This window comes from Salmo salar, unplaced genomic scaffold, assembly GCF_965601325.2.
Source record: "Salmo salar unplaced genomic scaffold, fSalSal1 ptg000578l, whole genome shotgun sequence".
NCBI classification, from domain to species: domain Eukaryota; kingdom Metazoa; phylum Chordata; class Actinopteri; order Salmoniformes; family Salmonidae; genus Salmo; species Salmo salar.
The window spans coordinates 164,487-179,341 of record NW_027675424.1 but is presented as its reverse complement, the minus strand read 5'-3'; the positions used below and the strand labels follow the sequence as shown (position 1 = coordinate 179,341).

Below are 14,855 nucleotides of genomic sequence, written 5' to 3'. Positions count from 1 at the left end.
ATTATTTTCCACATCCAATTCTGACTTTGCAGCTGACATATCTAGAGGAAATCGCACAGTTCTGCCTCCAGGTCAAGATTCATGACAAACGTCAACATGAGACAGGGAGAAGCAATGTAAAAATCAATAACGAAATTGTTTTCACAATTAACATGCTTTTTCTTGTTTCAAATATGTTTTATTATGAAAAGTACAATATATCCATGTATACTTGTACAACTATGGAGCGTGTGTCCACATATAATTGTACAATTTGTTTTTCCAACATAAAAGACAAGAAATGATCACATTGGTATTTTAACAGTGTTATTGTAAGAGTTTAAATGTTTAAACAGAGGATACATCTAAAACAGTATAAAACAAGTGCAGTATGTTGTGAGAATGTTACTTTAACGTCGACTCATAACGTCACACTATAACTTCATGGGAGTCTTGTGGAAAGACTGCATGTTGTTTTGGGTGGATTGAGTGACGTCTTCATCAACATTTTGCAGAATATTCCGGTAATATTTTCACCTTTTGTCGGCTGCAGACATTCATAAGGAGTTCCAGTAGTTTATTTGCCATTTGCAGGTATTAAAAGTAATACATACATTGTAATTCCTTGTTGGATCTCTCTCACATACAGGACAGTACATACCAGTGGAGGCTGCTGAGGGGAGGACGGCTCATAATAATGTCTGGAACAGAGTGAATGAAATGGAACACATGGAAACCACGTGTTTGATACCATTCCACTTATTCCACTCCAGCCATTACAAACCTGTCCTCCCTAAATAAGGTCCCACCAACCTCCTGTGGTACAAACACAAACAGTAAAATATATCATAAAAAATGCAAAGTGGTAAAAGATCAGAAAATATTACAAGCCTGACATGTGTGAGTGTCCAGTGTGTGTTTGTCCATTGTGTTTGTCCATTGTGTGTGTGTGTGTCAGTGTTTATGTGTGTCAGTGTGTGTGTTTGTGTGTGTGTATCCAGTGTGTGTGTGTGTGTGTGTGTGTGTGTGTGTGTGTGTGTATCCAGTGTGTTGGTGTGTGTGTATCCAGTGTGTCAAGTGTGTGTGTGTCAAGCGTGTGTGTGTCCAGTGTGTGTGTGTCAGTGTGTGTGTGTCGGTGTGTGTCTGTGTGTGTCCAGTGAGTGTGTGTGTCCAGTGTGTGTGTGTTTCCTGTGTGTGTGTGTGTGTGTGTGTGTGTGTGTCTTGTGTGTCCAGTGTGTGTGTTTGTGTATGTCCAGAGTGTGTGTTTGTTCAGTGTGTGTGTGTGTGTGTGTGTCCAGTGTGTGTGTGTGTGTGTGTGTGTGTGTGTGTGTGTGTGTGTGTGTGTGTGTGTGTGTTCAGTGTGTGTCTGTGTTGAGTGTGTGTGTGTGTCCAGTGTGTGTGTGTGTGTGTGTGTGTGTGTGTGTGTGTGTGTGTGTGTGTGTGTGTGTGTGTGTGTTCAGTGTGTGTCTGTGTTGAGTGTGTGTCTGTGTGTTGAGTGTGTGTGTGTTCAGTGTGTGTGTCCAGTTTGTGTCCAGTGTGAGTCCAGTTTGTGTCCAGTGTGTGTGTGTGTGTGTGTGTGTTTGTGTGTGTCCAGTGTGTGTGTGTGTGTGTGTGTGTCCAGTTTGTGTCCAGTGTGTGTGTGTGTGTGTGTGTCCAGTGTGTGTGTGTGTGTGTGTGTGTGTGTGTTTGTGTGTGTTTGTGTGTGTGTTATTTCAGGGACACTGAAGAGCCAACATCATAAACCCTAAATCCTGGATAGAGGGGCTCAGTGAATGTGGAGGTGAATGTGATCAGGTGGGTCAGTGTGTCAGAGGAGGCTCTATAGAAGGACAGAGTGCCGGCTGGCCAGTCCAGATACACTCCTACTCTGTGGGGGCTGGAGGAGGGGACGTCTATGGTAGTGAGATTATTATTGTGCCTGGCAGAGTATCTGTTGTCAGAGCAGATCAGACTCCAGGACTTGTCATTACATCCAAGACAACAGTCATCACCCCATCCTCTCCTGCTGATTCCTTTATATGTCACTCCTATATCAGCCCCCATTCTCCCACTCCACTCTACCTCCCAGTAACAACGCCCAGTCAGACCCTCTCTACACAGCACCTGTCCGCGGTCCTCAAATCTCTCTGGGTGATCAGGATACGGCTGCTCCTCTCTCCTCCATGTCACCTTTCTGTTCTCCTCAGACAGAGAGAGGTGTCTGTTTACTGTGTTTAGGTCCAGTGTGAGATCACAGACATCTGATGGATGAAACCAGACACAATATTAGAAATCATCATCATTCACATTAGAATGTTAACTCACTTTTCACTAATTCATTTAATGTAGATGTTTCTAGGTATCAAAAGGAGAAGTTAAGGTAACTTGAGACTTGTTGAATGATCATATGTTATACTGTATGGTAATATAATACACACTTATTCACATTAATTACACACACACACACACACACACACACACACACACACACACACACACACACACACACACACACACTGTCATATCAACTCTTTGTAAACGTTGGTGTCCCTGATTTCTGCTTCTGTAGAACTACAGCTGATGTTTAATATGACCAAGTCAGTAATGATGGTGGTCTTTGACTTAACTTGAATTAAGACTTATTCTTAGTCATATTCTTCACAGCAGTCAACACTCACATTTTCTAAGTCCAGGTTTCATTCTGTTCTCTCCACTATTTTCCACACTGTAGCGATAAGCAGAAAAACAGACAGTCATTGAGGGATACACCTGAACTCTCTCACACACACACACACACACACACACACACACACACACACACACACACACACACACACACACACACACACACACACACACACACACCACACACACACGCATATAACTTTGTCCAAGTGGTGGTCAGAATGTTTGTATTACCTAGCCTGAAAAGTCAATCATGTCTGATATGAACATTGACATAAACCCTCTACATACTTGAGTTTCTCCAGTCTGCAGTGTGGATCCTCCAGTCCAGCAGAGAGCAGTCTGACTCCTGAGTCTCCTGGGTGATTGTAGCTCAGGTCCAGCTCTCTCAGGTGTGAGGGGTTTGACCTCAGAGCTGAGACCAGAGAAGCACAGCCTTCCTCTGTGACTAGACAGCCTGACAGCCTGCAAAGAGTCAAATCATATTAAAACCACACTGCTATTCTTTGGTGGTGAAAATAGTGGCAGTATATTTCTTCAACATATTCAGATACATCAGTGTCCTGAAACCTGCCATATCTATTCAGAAATGAATGTATCATTTTTAGAAATGACAAATTATCAAATTATTGTTTGTAGAGAGAAAAATGTATAGTACAAATATTTTAGCTTTGGCAGCAGCTAATGGGGATCCAATTAATACAAATACAAAAACTTGTTGACCAACTACAGGAATACTGACCTCAGAGTCTCCAGTTTACAGTGTGGATCCTCCAGTCCAGCAGAGAGCAACTTCACTCCTGAATCCTTCAGGTCATTGTTACTCAGGTCCAGCTCTCTCAGGTGTGAGGGGTTTGACCTCAGAGCTGAGACCAGAGAAGCACAGCCTTCCTCTGTGACTAGACAGCCTGACAGCCTGCAAAGAGTCAAATCATTTTAAAACCACACTGATATTCTTTGTGATGAAAATAGTGGCAGTATATTTTTTCATCATATTCAGATACATCAGTGTCCTGAAACCTGCCACATCTATTTATAAATTAATGTATCTTTATTTTAAATTATCATATTACTTGTAGAGAGAAATATGTACAGTATGAATATTTGAGTAGACTGACCAGACCAGTTTAAAAGCAGTATCAGTCAAAAGACAGACAGTGAGGTATCAGATTTAGATTGTATTGAGTATACAGTCCACACCATATCTATTTTGACAGTGAAGATAACATTTTAAATGTGGCTCTAAACTCCAACATTTTGAATTTCAGATCAAATGTTTCATATGAGGTGACAGTATATAATGTCACCTTTTATTTGAGGGTATTTTAATACATATCTGTTTCACCATTTAGAAAAATGAAAGCACTTTATGTATCTAGTCCTCCTATTTGAAGAAGTCATAAGTATTCTGACCAGTTCATTTATAGTGTATTAAAGTAGTCAAAAGTTTAGTGTTTGGTTGTAAACTCATTGGTTGCATTTGCAGTTTGTTTTGGTTGTGTTTTGGGTTGTGTTTTGGGTTGTGTTATGGGTTGTGTTTTGGGTTGTGTTATGGGTTGTGTTTTGCCCAATATTAAAATAGTGGATGGTGTAACGTCTGCTTGCAACTCTCAAAGACGTAGATCTGAATCACCTGAATTCTGATCACCTGTTCACACACCTGTATGTCATTATAACCATTTAGTTCAGTTCTTTGCACCCCCATCATTGTGATGTAATGTTTGATTTGTGACACAAGGCTATGCGGAGCGCTGAGTTTCCTTTAATTTACTCCTCCCGTGTATGATGTTTTTGCCTGCCTCCCTAACGACACCTTTTGCCTATTCCCTGCCTGTACCTTAGCCCATTGGATTTCCTGTTATCAACCTATTCCCTGCCTGTACCTTAGCCCATTGGATTTCCTGTTATCAACCTATTCCCTGCCTGTAACTTAGCCCATTGGATTTCCTGTTATCAACCTATTCCCTGCCTGTACCTTAGCCCATTGGATTTCCTGTTATCAACCTATTCCCTGCCTGTACCTTAGCCTATTGGATTTCCTGTTATCAACCTATTCCCTGCCTGTACCTTAGCCTATAGGATTTCCTGTTATCAACCTATTCCCTGCCTGTACCTTAGCCCATTGGATTTCCTGTTATCAACCTGTTCCCTGCCTGTACCTTAGCCCATTGGATTTCCTGTTATCAACCTATTCCCTGCCTGTACCTTAGCCCATTGGATTTCCTGTTATCAACCTATTCCCTGCCTGTACCTTAGCCCATTGGATTTCCTGTTATCAACCTATTCCCTGCCTGTACCTTAGCCCATTGGATTTCCTGTTATCAACCTATTCCCTGCCTGTACCTTAGCCCATTGGATTTCCTGTTATCAACCTATTCCCTGCCTGTAACTTAGCCCATTGGATTTCCTGTTATCAACCTATTCCCTGCCTGTACCTTAGCCCATTGGATTTCCTGTTATCAACCTATTCCCTGCCTGTACCTTAGCCCATTGGATTTCCTGTTATCAACCTATTCCCTGCCTGTACCTTAGCCTATAGGGTTTCCTGTTATCAACCTATACCCTGCCTGTACCTTAGCCCATTGGATTTCCTGTTATCAACCTATTCCCTGCCTGTACCTTAGCCTATAGGATTTCCTGTTATCAACCTATTGCCTGATCTCCCGGACCACGGCCTTTTCCCTGCCTGTTGCCTTTTTGGACCCTTTTTGATCTTCTGCCTGCCCCTGGACCTGTGGTCCTTTACAATAAACACCTGCTGAGCCCTGGACCTGTGGTCCTTTACAATAAACATCATTAATGATTCATTCATGATTATTCATAATCATGGTAGCATCCACATGAATGTAGAAGTGTTCTGAAACATCTTCTATTCTTACTGACAATACAAGTGAAGTGACTCCAAAATGACAGGACATTATTTACCATTCAGTTTCTATTAGGAAAAACATCATCCAAAACACAACCAAGACAAACTGCAAATGAATTCAACAAGTTAGTAGAATCACAAGCTTGATGTAATCACTGCAGGCATGGAACATGGGACCAAATACTAAACTTATGACAACTTTAATACAATATAAGTGAATTTGTCCGAATATGTACAACTTTTTCAAATGGGAGAACTAAATACATAAAGTGCTTTCCTTTCTTAACAGTAACACAGCTATGTATGAAAATACCCTCAAATAAAAGGTGACATTCTGTACTGTCACCTAATATGAAACATTCTATCTCAAATCCAAAATGCTGGAGCATAGCACCACATTTAAAACTATAAGCTTCACTGTCCAAACACATATGGTGTGGACTATGTGTTTCTGGTAAACACATGTGGATCTGGTGAACAGTTATCACTTGTTGACCAACTACAGGAATACTGACCTCAGTGTCTCCAGTTTACAGTTGGGATTCCCCAGTCCAGCAGAGAGCAGCTTCACTCCTGAATCCTTCAGGTCATTGTTACTCAGGTCCAGCTCTCTCAGGTGTGAGGGGTTTGACTTCAGAGCTGAGACCAGAGAAGCACAGCCTTTCTTTGTGACTCCACAGCCTGACAGCCTGCAACGAGATCATCATGACTTCACAAACACACTGTTAATTTAACACCAGTAGTGTAGAAGGACAACGGTAGATGCATGTGGTTCATATTCCCAAACAACATATAGATTCATCTTCCATCAATGCATTTATTCAATATGTTTTTCAATATACATATTATAATACATATTTTTCTCTAAACATAATATTTCTTCCTGATGAATACTTCTTATATGTTATTTTATTTACTCACAGAACAGCTCTGGAGGCTTTGACCACTGGCAGCAGCCTCAGAAGAGTTTCCTCTGATCTGGAGAATTTCTTCAGGTCAAACACATCCAGCTCCTTTTCTGAAGTCAGCAACACAAAGACCAGAGCTGACCACTGTGCAGGTGACAGGTTGGGTTCTGAGAGACTTCCTGAGCTCAGGTAGCTTTGGATCTCCTCCACTAGAGAATGGTCATTCAGTTCATTCAGACAGTGGAACAGATTGATGCTCCTCTCTGGAGAGAGATTCTCCCTGATCTTCTCCTTGATGTACTTGACTGTTTCTTCATTGCTCTGTGAGCTGCTTCTTGTCTTTGTCAGTAGACCTCGTAAGTGCTTCTGATTGGACTCCAGTGAGAGTCCCAGAAGGAAGCGGAGGAACAGGTCCAGGTTTCCAATCTCACTTTGTAAGGCTTTGTCCACAGCACTCTTGTAGACAGTAACTTCAGACTTATCTCTGTACAGCAAAGAAAATATACTGTACTTTATTTGCTGTTTGTCCATGAGATTCTCATTGTTGTTGATGAATGAGAGGAACACATACACAGCAGCCAGAAACTCCTGAATGCTCAGATGAACAAAGCAGTACACCTTGTCTTGGTACAGAACACATTCCTCTTTAAAGATCTGTGTGCACAATCCTGAGTACACTGAGGCTTCATTGACATCAATGCCGGCCTCTTTCAGGTCTTCTTCATAGAAAATCAGATTGCCCTTCACTAGCTGTTGAAAAGCCAGTTTTCCCAGTGACAGAATGCTCTCGTTATTCCAGTGTGGACCTGTCTCTTCTTTCCCAAGATACTTTTCATTCTTCTGTTTGGTATAAAACTCCACAAGGTGTGTGTACATCTCAGTCAGAGTCTTGGGCATCATTTCTGTCTTATGTTTCAGCATGTGTTCGAGGACTGTTGCAGAAATCCAACAGAAGACTGGAATGTGGCACATGATGTGGAGGCTCCTTGATGTCTTTATGTGTGAGATGATTCTGCTGGCCAGGTCCTCATCACTGAATCTCTTTCTGAAGTACTCCTCCTTCTGTGGGTCATTGAACCCTCGTACCTCTGTCACCTGGTCAACACACCCTGAAGGGATCTTATTGGCTGCTGCAGGTCGGGTAGTTATCCAGAGGAGAGCAGAGGGAAGCAGATTTCCCTCGATGAGATTTGTCAGCAGAACATCCACTGAGGTTGACTCTGTGACGTCACAACAGATCTTGTTCTTCTGGAAGTCTAGGGGCAGTCGGCACTCATCCAGACCATCAAAGATGAACACAACTTTGTACTTGTCGTAGTTGGAGATTCTTGATTGTTTGATTTCCATTGAGAAGTGATAGAGAAGTTCAATCAAAGTGTGTTTGTCCCCTTTCATCAAATTCAGCTCCCGAAAAGGGAATGAAAACACAAATTGAACATCCTGATTTGCTTTTCCTTCAGCCCAGTCCAGAATAAACTTCTGCACAGAGACTGTTTTTCCAATGCCAGCGACTCCCTTTGTCAGCACAGTTCTGATACGTTTGTCTTGTCCAGTTAAGGGTTTGAAGATGTCGTTACATTTGACTGCAGTCTCTGGTCTTGCTTGTTTCCTGGTTGTTGTCTCAATCTGTCTCAGCTCATGTTCATTATTGACCTCTCCTGTTCCTCCCTCTGTGATGTAGAGCTCTGTGTAGATCTTATTGAGAAGTGTTGGGTTTCCTTGTTTAGCGATCCCCTCAAATACACATTGAAACTTCTTCTTTAGATTAGATTTGAGTTCACGTTGGCAAATCACAGCAGGATCATCTGAATCTAGAAATAACACAGAGGATATTAATATTACGTCTGTTTTAATGCCTACAGTATTGTAGGACTGTTATAAAGTTTAAATTATAATCATTTATTCTCTTAACTGACTGTATAAATGTTAAATGTTTTCATAATGCATTACAGACTGGTGTGACTGATTATATTATTATTGGTATTATTGATGGTATTATTAATGTTGTCTCTCTCTGTCTCTCTAAATGAATCACCACAACACATCCCTTCTGCTACTTGATGAGGTCACTAGGTGTTGTGTTAAGGTTGCTACAATATCATTGAGTTACACAGCTACTTTAGCTGTACTTTAGCTACAGCTTTTAACCTGTTAGGGCTAGGGGGCAGTATTGACACGGCTGGATAAAAAACATACCCGATTTAATCTGGTTACCACTCCTACCCAGTAACTAGAATATGCATATACTTATTACATATGGATAGAAAACACCCTAAATTTTCTAAAACTGTTTGAATGGTGTCTGTGAGTATAACAGAACTCAAATGGCAGGTCAAAACCTGAGAGATTCCTTTACAGGAAGTGGCCTGTCTGACCATTTCTTGAACTTCTTTTCCATCTCTATCATTTACTAAGGATCTCTGCTCTAACGTGACACTTCCCACGTCGTCCATAGGCGCTCAGAGCCCGGGAAAAAACAGAATGTCGTCATTCCAGCCCCAGGCTGAAACACATTATCGCCTTTCTCAAGTGGCCGATCAAGGGACACTGGGCTTAGGCGCGTGACCCGACCGCCCCCGCCTTTGGGATTTTTTCCTCTGTTTGCCGAAAAGGAGATTCCCTGTCGGAATATTATCGCTTTTCTACGAGAAAAATGTCGTAAAAATTGATTTTAAACAGCGGTTGACATGCTTCGAAGTACGGTAATGGAATATTTAGAATTTAATTGTCACGAATTGCGCCATGCGCGCGACACTTCTTTACTATTTCGGATAGTGTCTGGAACGCACGAACAAAACGCCGCTATTCGGATATAACGATGGATTATTTTGGACCAAACCAACATTTGTTATTGAAGTAGCAGTCCTGGGTGTGCATTCTGACGAAGACAACAAAAGGTAATCAAACTTTTATAATAGTAAATATGATTATGGTGAGTGCTAAACTTGCCGGGTGTCTAAATAGCGAGCCCGTGATGCCTGGGCTATGTACTTAGAATATTGCAAAATGTGCTTTCACCAAAAAGCTATTTTAAAATCGGACATATCGAGTGCATAGAGGAGGTCTGTATCTATAATTCTTAAAATAATTGTTATGCTTTTTGTGAACGTTTATCATGAGTAATTTAGTAAAATGTTAGCGAATTCCCCGGAAGTTTGCGGGGGGTATGCTAGTTCTGAACGTCACATGCTAATGTAAAAAGCTGGTTTTTGATATAAATATGAACTTGATTGAACAAAACATGCATGTATTGTATAACATAATGTCCTAGGGTTGTCATCTGATGAAGATCATCAAAGGTGAGTGCTGCATTTAGCTGTCTTCTGGGTTTTGGTGACATTATATGCTGGCTTGAAAAATGGGTGTCTGATTATTTCTGGCTTGGTACTCTGCTGACATAATCTAATGTTTTGCTTTCGTTGTAAAGCCTTTTTGAAATCGGACAGTGTGGTTAGATTAACGAGAGTCTTGTCTTTAAATAGCTGTAAAATAGTCATATGTTTGAGAAATTGAAGTAATAGGATTTTTAACGTTTTGAAAATCGCGCCACAGGCTGCCAGTGGCTGTTACGTAGGTGGGACGCAAGCGTCCCACCTAGCCCATAGAGGTTAAACGTTATAAAACATCATTCAACATGAGGCAGACAGATCTTACATTTCTCCAGTGTGTCAGCAAGCTCCTTCTGGTTCATTTTCCTCAGGACGTGCAGTGTGATCTTGAGAGCCCCCTCTCTGGCACTGCTCTCCTGCTTCTCATCTTCAGCATCCACCACTTCCTTATCCTGCTTCGGAATCTCAAAGCCTTCTGGGAGTTCAGGACTAAGAATCCTCTTGAACATTTTCAGCTCGTTCTTCACAAATGTCATAATTTTCTCTTCAAGCAACTAAAATAAATCAAGTAAATAAGTTAAGCAAGAGAAGAAATGCTTTCTCATTAACACATTCATGAATAATTGACAGATCAACTTTACTTGAGGAAAACAAAAACAAATGTACATAACAGGATCACATACACTGAATATGGAGTCCAGGTCTGTTTGATGACTCTGGGAAGACTGACCACTGAGAATCTCTGACTCTGATCTCTCCTGTTGGTTTCTGTGGACAAAACATGAGATTACAGTACACACACACACACACACACACACACACACACACACACACACACACACACACACACACACACACACACACACACACACACACACACACACACACACACACACACACAGGGAGGGAATATTGTGTTTGTTTAATTAATATTGTTTTAGGACTATGAAAATGGACAAAAGTATTAGCCTATGGATTATGAAAACAACAAAAAGAAATGTGAAAATGTGAGAGGAGAAATGACTAGAGACAGTGTTGTTTAACTCACAGACCATGACCCATGAGTTCTTCTTACCTTTGTTCAGTAGAAAAGTCTCCCTCTCTAAACACTATAGGTGTACCCATAGACCGGTCACTCTTCATGGACACACAGCTGGGGACAGGGGAGGCTGGTCTCTCCTGCTTGATTGGGCTTCAACACAACAGAGACAAACATTACATCTCTCATCTACTCTGATCTCAGATGGGAAACATAAGAAGAGTTCCAAAACGCTACATATCACTTTACAGAAATGAGCTTTTATTGTTTAAAGAAATTATGTATTAATTATTACATCTCTCACAGACAAGGATTTGTTTAAAATCTATCACTTGATGGTTTCATTTCAGAGAGACAAAAATCATGTTTTTTTATGCAAAATGTTATATATCTCCCTCACTCTCAAATGTGACCGACCGGCTCAATATTGTTATCATAAAATTGTTATCTCACCTCTTAGCTTTGGTGTCATGTCCCCCAGAGAGATGCATTTTGGAGGCAGGGCCCCCCTCCTCTCTCTCCCCAGAGAGACTCATTTTAGAGCACTGACCCCTGTAAACAGAGATCCAGCATGTTGGTTGTGGTTAACACAGAGACAACTAAACAGAGATCCAGCATGTTGGTTGTGGTTAACACAGTGACAACTAAACAGAGATCCAGCGTGTTGGTTGTGGTTAACACAGTGACAACTAAACAGAGATCCAACATGTTGGTTGTGGTTAACACAGTGACAACTAAACAGAGATCCAGCATGTTGGTTGTGGTTAACACAGTGACAACTAAACAGAGATCCAACATGTTGGTTGTGGTTAACACAGTGACAACTAAACAGAGATCCAGCATGTTGGTTGTGGTTAACACAGTGACAACTAAACAGAGATCCAGCATGTTGGTTGTGGTTAACACAGTGACAACTAAACAGAGATCCAGCATGTTGGTTGTGGTTAACACAGTAACAACTAAACAGAGATCCAGCATGTTGGTTGTGGTTAACACAGTGACAACTAAACAGAGATCCAGCATGTTGGTTGTGGTTAACACAGTGACAACTAAACAGAGATCCAGCATGTTGGTTGTGGTTAACACAGTGACAACTAAACAGAGATCCAGCATGTTGGTTGTGGTTAACACAGTAACAACTAAACAGAGATCCAGCATGTTGGTTGTGGTTAACACAGTGACTAATTCTTGAATGTCAATTGTTCTCATTCATTTATTATCTCTTTGAGAAATATATTTTTAACAACTTTCTCTTTTACTTCACTACATTCATGAAGAAAATGATGTACTTTTTATTCCTTACATTTTCCCTGACACCCAAAAGTACTCGTTACATGTTGAATGCTTAGCAGGACAGAAAACGGTCCAATTTGAACACTTATCAAGAGAACATCCCTACTGCCTCTGATCTGGAGGACTCACTAAACAGAGCACATCCCTGGTCATCCCTACTGCCTCTGATCTGGAGGACTCACTAAACAGAGAACATCCCTGGTCATCCCTACTGCCTCTGATCTGGAGGACTCACTAAACAGAGAACATCCCTGGTCATCCCTACTGCCTCTGATCTGGAGGACTCACTAAACAGAGAACATCCCTGGTCATTACTACTGCCTCTGATCTGGAGGACTCACTAAACAGAGAACATCCCTGGTCATCCCTTCTGCCTCTGATCTGGAGGACTCACTAAACAGAGAACATCCCTGGTCATCCCTACTGCCTCTGATCTGGAGGACTCACTAAACAGAGAACATCCCTGGTCATTACTACTGCCTCTGATCTGGAGGACTCACTAAACAGAGAACGTCCCTGGTCATCCCTACTGCCTCTGATCTGGAGGACTCACTAAACAGAGAACATCCCTGGTCATCCCCTGCCTCTGATCTGACAGACTCACTAAACACAAATGCTTCATTTTTAAATGACGTCTGAGTGTTGGAGTGTGACCCTGGTTATCCGTAAATTAAAATAACAAGAAAATTGTGCCGTCTGGTTTGCTTAATAAAAGGAATTTTAAATTATCACTACTTTACTTTTACTTTTGATGCTTAAGTATATTTTAGCAATTACATTTACTTTTGATACTTAATTATATTTGAAACCAAATACTTTGACTTTTACTGAAGAAGTATTTTACTGGGTGACTTTCACTTTTAATTGAGTCATTTTCTATTAAGGTATCTTTACTTTTACTCCAGTATGAGAATTGAGTACTTTTTCCACCACTGTTCTAATATTCTAGAGACATATGAGCCACAGTGTCAACAGACATTTTGTAACTGCGCAGGCTACAAAGTTACTTTCAGTTTCATATAAGGAAATAAAGTAACGGTCACTGGGTGAATTCGTTTTGCATTGCCCGGCTCCCCGGGTGCGCAGAGTTTACGCATTTTAGACCATTCTATTGTTCCTTAAAATAAAACTCCACTCACCTGTAGCACCGGGCCATGCAAAACGAACTTCCCACTGTCGCAAGGCACTGAGACACAGAGTTCTAAACCCAGAAGCGTTTCTTCAAGACGTCTCTCTTACATTATTTTAGATAAACATATCATTTACTCGTAACCAAGTTTAGCTGTGTTTTTTCCTCCAGAATGTGAATTACTGTAGGACTATAATAATTGTTAACAGGCCTACAAACCCAAAAGGTTTTAATTTGAGAATGTTCATTTGTATGCCTCAAATATTAAACTGTCTTGAAATATTTAATGATTAGTTGAATCAGGTGTGTAAGTGCTGGTAAGAACAAAAGGATTGATAAACCCTGAGATAAACATAAAACCATATAATGTAAAAGCTCCTCCACCATCTTTACCAGACGTTTTACTGATAACATGTAGACCTACTGATTAGTTTCCACTTTGAAAACTGCTGTCTGTCAGCAACTCAGCTCAAGTAGCAGTTCTACTAACTAGTAATATATCATTCCTAGTATTCATTCTCTTACTCTGTCCATTAGAATAGATTATTGTTCAGAAATACTTACTTTATTTTTCAATAATCTCCATATAGTGTCTTCTGCTCTGTCGTCTCAAAATGGATCCTGAACAAAAGAACAACTTTACTTTCGGTTTCAATCAGCCGTCTCCCCACCCTGAAAATAAAGTGTTTTATTGGTATCATCCACTAGATGGCAGTAAACACCTGCTGAACCTAGACTTTACAACAATGTGTTCTGTTTTATACAGGCAGTGTCCCAGAGGAGGAGTGCTGATCTAGGATCAGGTCCCCCTCTCCATGTAATCTGATTCATTATGATCTAGGATCAGGTCCCTCCTCTCCATTTAATCTGATTCATTATGATCTAGGATTGGGTCCCCCCTCTCCATGTAATCTGATTCATTATGATCTAGGATCAGGTCCCCCCTCTCCATGTAATCTGATTCATTATGATATAGGATCAGGTCCCCCCTCTCCATGTAATCTGATTCATTATGATCTAGGATCAGGTCCCCCCCTCTCCATGTAATCTGATTCATTATAATCTAGGATCAGCTCCCCCCTCTCCATGTAATCTGATTATGATCTGGGATCAGGTCCCTCCTCTCCGTGTAATCTGATGCATTATGATCTAGGATCAGGTCCCCCTCTCCATGTAATCTGATTCATTATGATATAGGATCAGGTCCCCCCTCTCCATGTAATCTGATTAATTATGATCTAGGATCAGGTCCTTCCTCTCCATGTAATCTGATTCATTATGATCTAGGATCAGGTCCCCCCTATCCATGTAATCTGATTCATTATGATATAGGATCAGGTCCCCCCTCTCCATGTAATCTGATTCATTATGATCTAGGATCAGGTCCCCCCCCTCTCCATGTAATCTGATTCATTATAATCTAGGATCAGGTCCCCCCTCTCCATGTAATCTGATTCATTATGATCTAGCATCAGGTCCCTCCTCTCCTTGTAATCTGATTCATTATGATCTAGGATCAGCTCCCCCCTCTCCATGTAATCTGATTATGATCTGGGATCAGGTCCCTCCTCTCCGTGTAATCTGATGCATTATGATCTAGGATCAGGTCCCCCTCTCCATGTAATCTGATTCATTATGATATAGG

The 14,855-nt window shown here is 41.1% G+C and overlaps 1 protein-coding gene and 1 long non-coding RNA gene across 2 annotated transcripts; both read right to left on the bottom strand.

Moving 5' to 3' along the window:
• Nucleotides 1-156: 156 nt before the first annotated feature.
• Nucleotides 157-3,576, bottom strand: LOC145876350 (stonustoxin subunit beta-like). Its single transcript, XM_082972139.1, has 4 exons — nucleotides 3,386-3,576; nucleotides 2,935-3,108; nucleotides 2,637-2,683; nucleotides 157-2,219 (listed from the first exon to the last, which is right to left on the bottom strand). Exons 3-4 carry the CDS (start codon nucleotides 2,656-2,658, stop codon nucleotides 1,687-1,689), a joined length of 555 nt encoding a protein of 184 aa, XP_082828265.1. The 5' UTR covers nucleotides 2,659-2,683; nucleotides 2,935-3,108; nucleotides 3,386-3,576; the 3' UTR covers nucleotides 157-1,686.
• A 7,248-nt stretch (nucleotides 3,577-10,824) lies between these two features.
• On the bottom strand, nucleotides 10,825-14,029 carry LOC145876334 (uncharacterized). Its single transcript, XR_014391497.1, has 3 exons — nucleotides 13,775-14,029; nucleotides 11,242-11,340; nucleotides 10,825-10,941 (listed from the first exon to the last, which is right to left on the bottom strand). It is a non-coding gene; the product is annotated as an uncharacterized LOC145876334 (long non-coding RNA).
• Nucleotides 14,030-14,855: the final 826 nt, after the last annotated feature.

Excerpts from the sequence above, each read along its gene's own strand:
- LOC145876350 (XM_082972139.1), bottom strand. The coding sequence starts at position 2,658 with ATGAAACCTGGACTTAGAAAAT. Across the intron at positions 2,220-2,636 it reads GAAACCTGGACTTAGAAAAT|ATGTCTGTGATCTCACACTG; the intron begins GTGAGTGTTGAC and ends TTCATCCATCAG.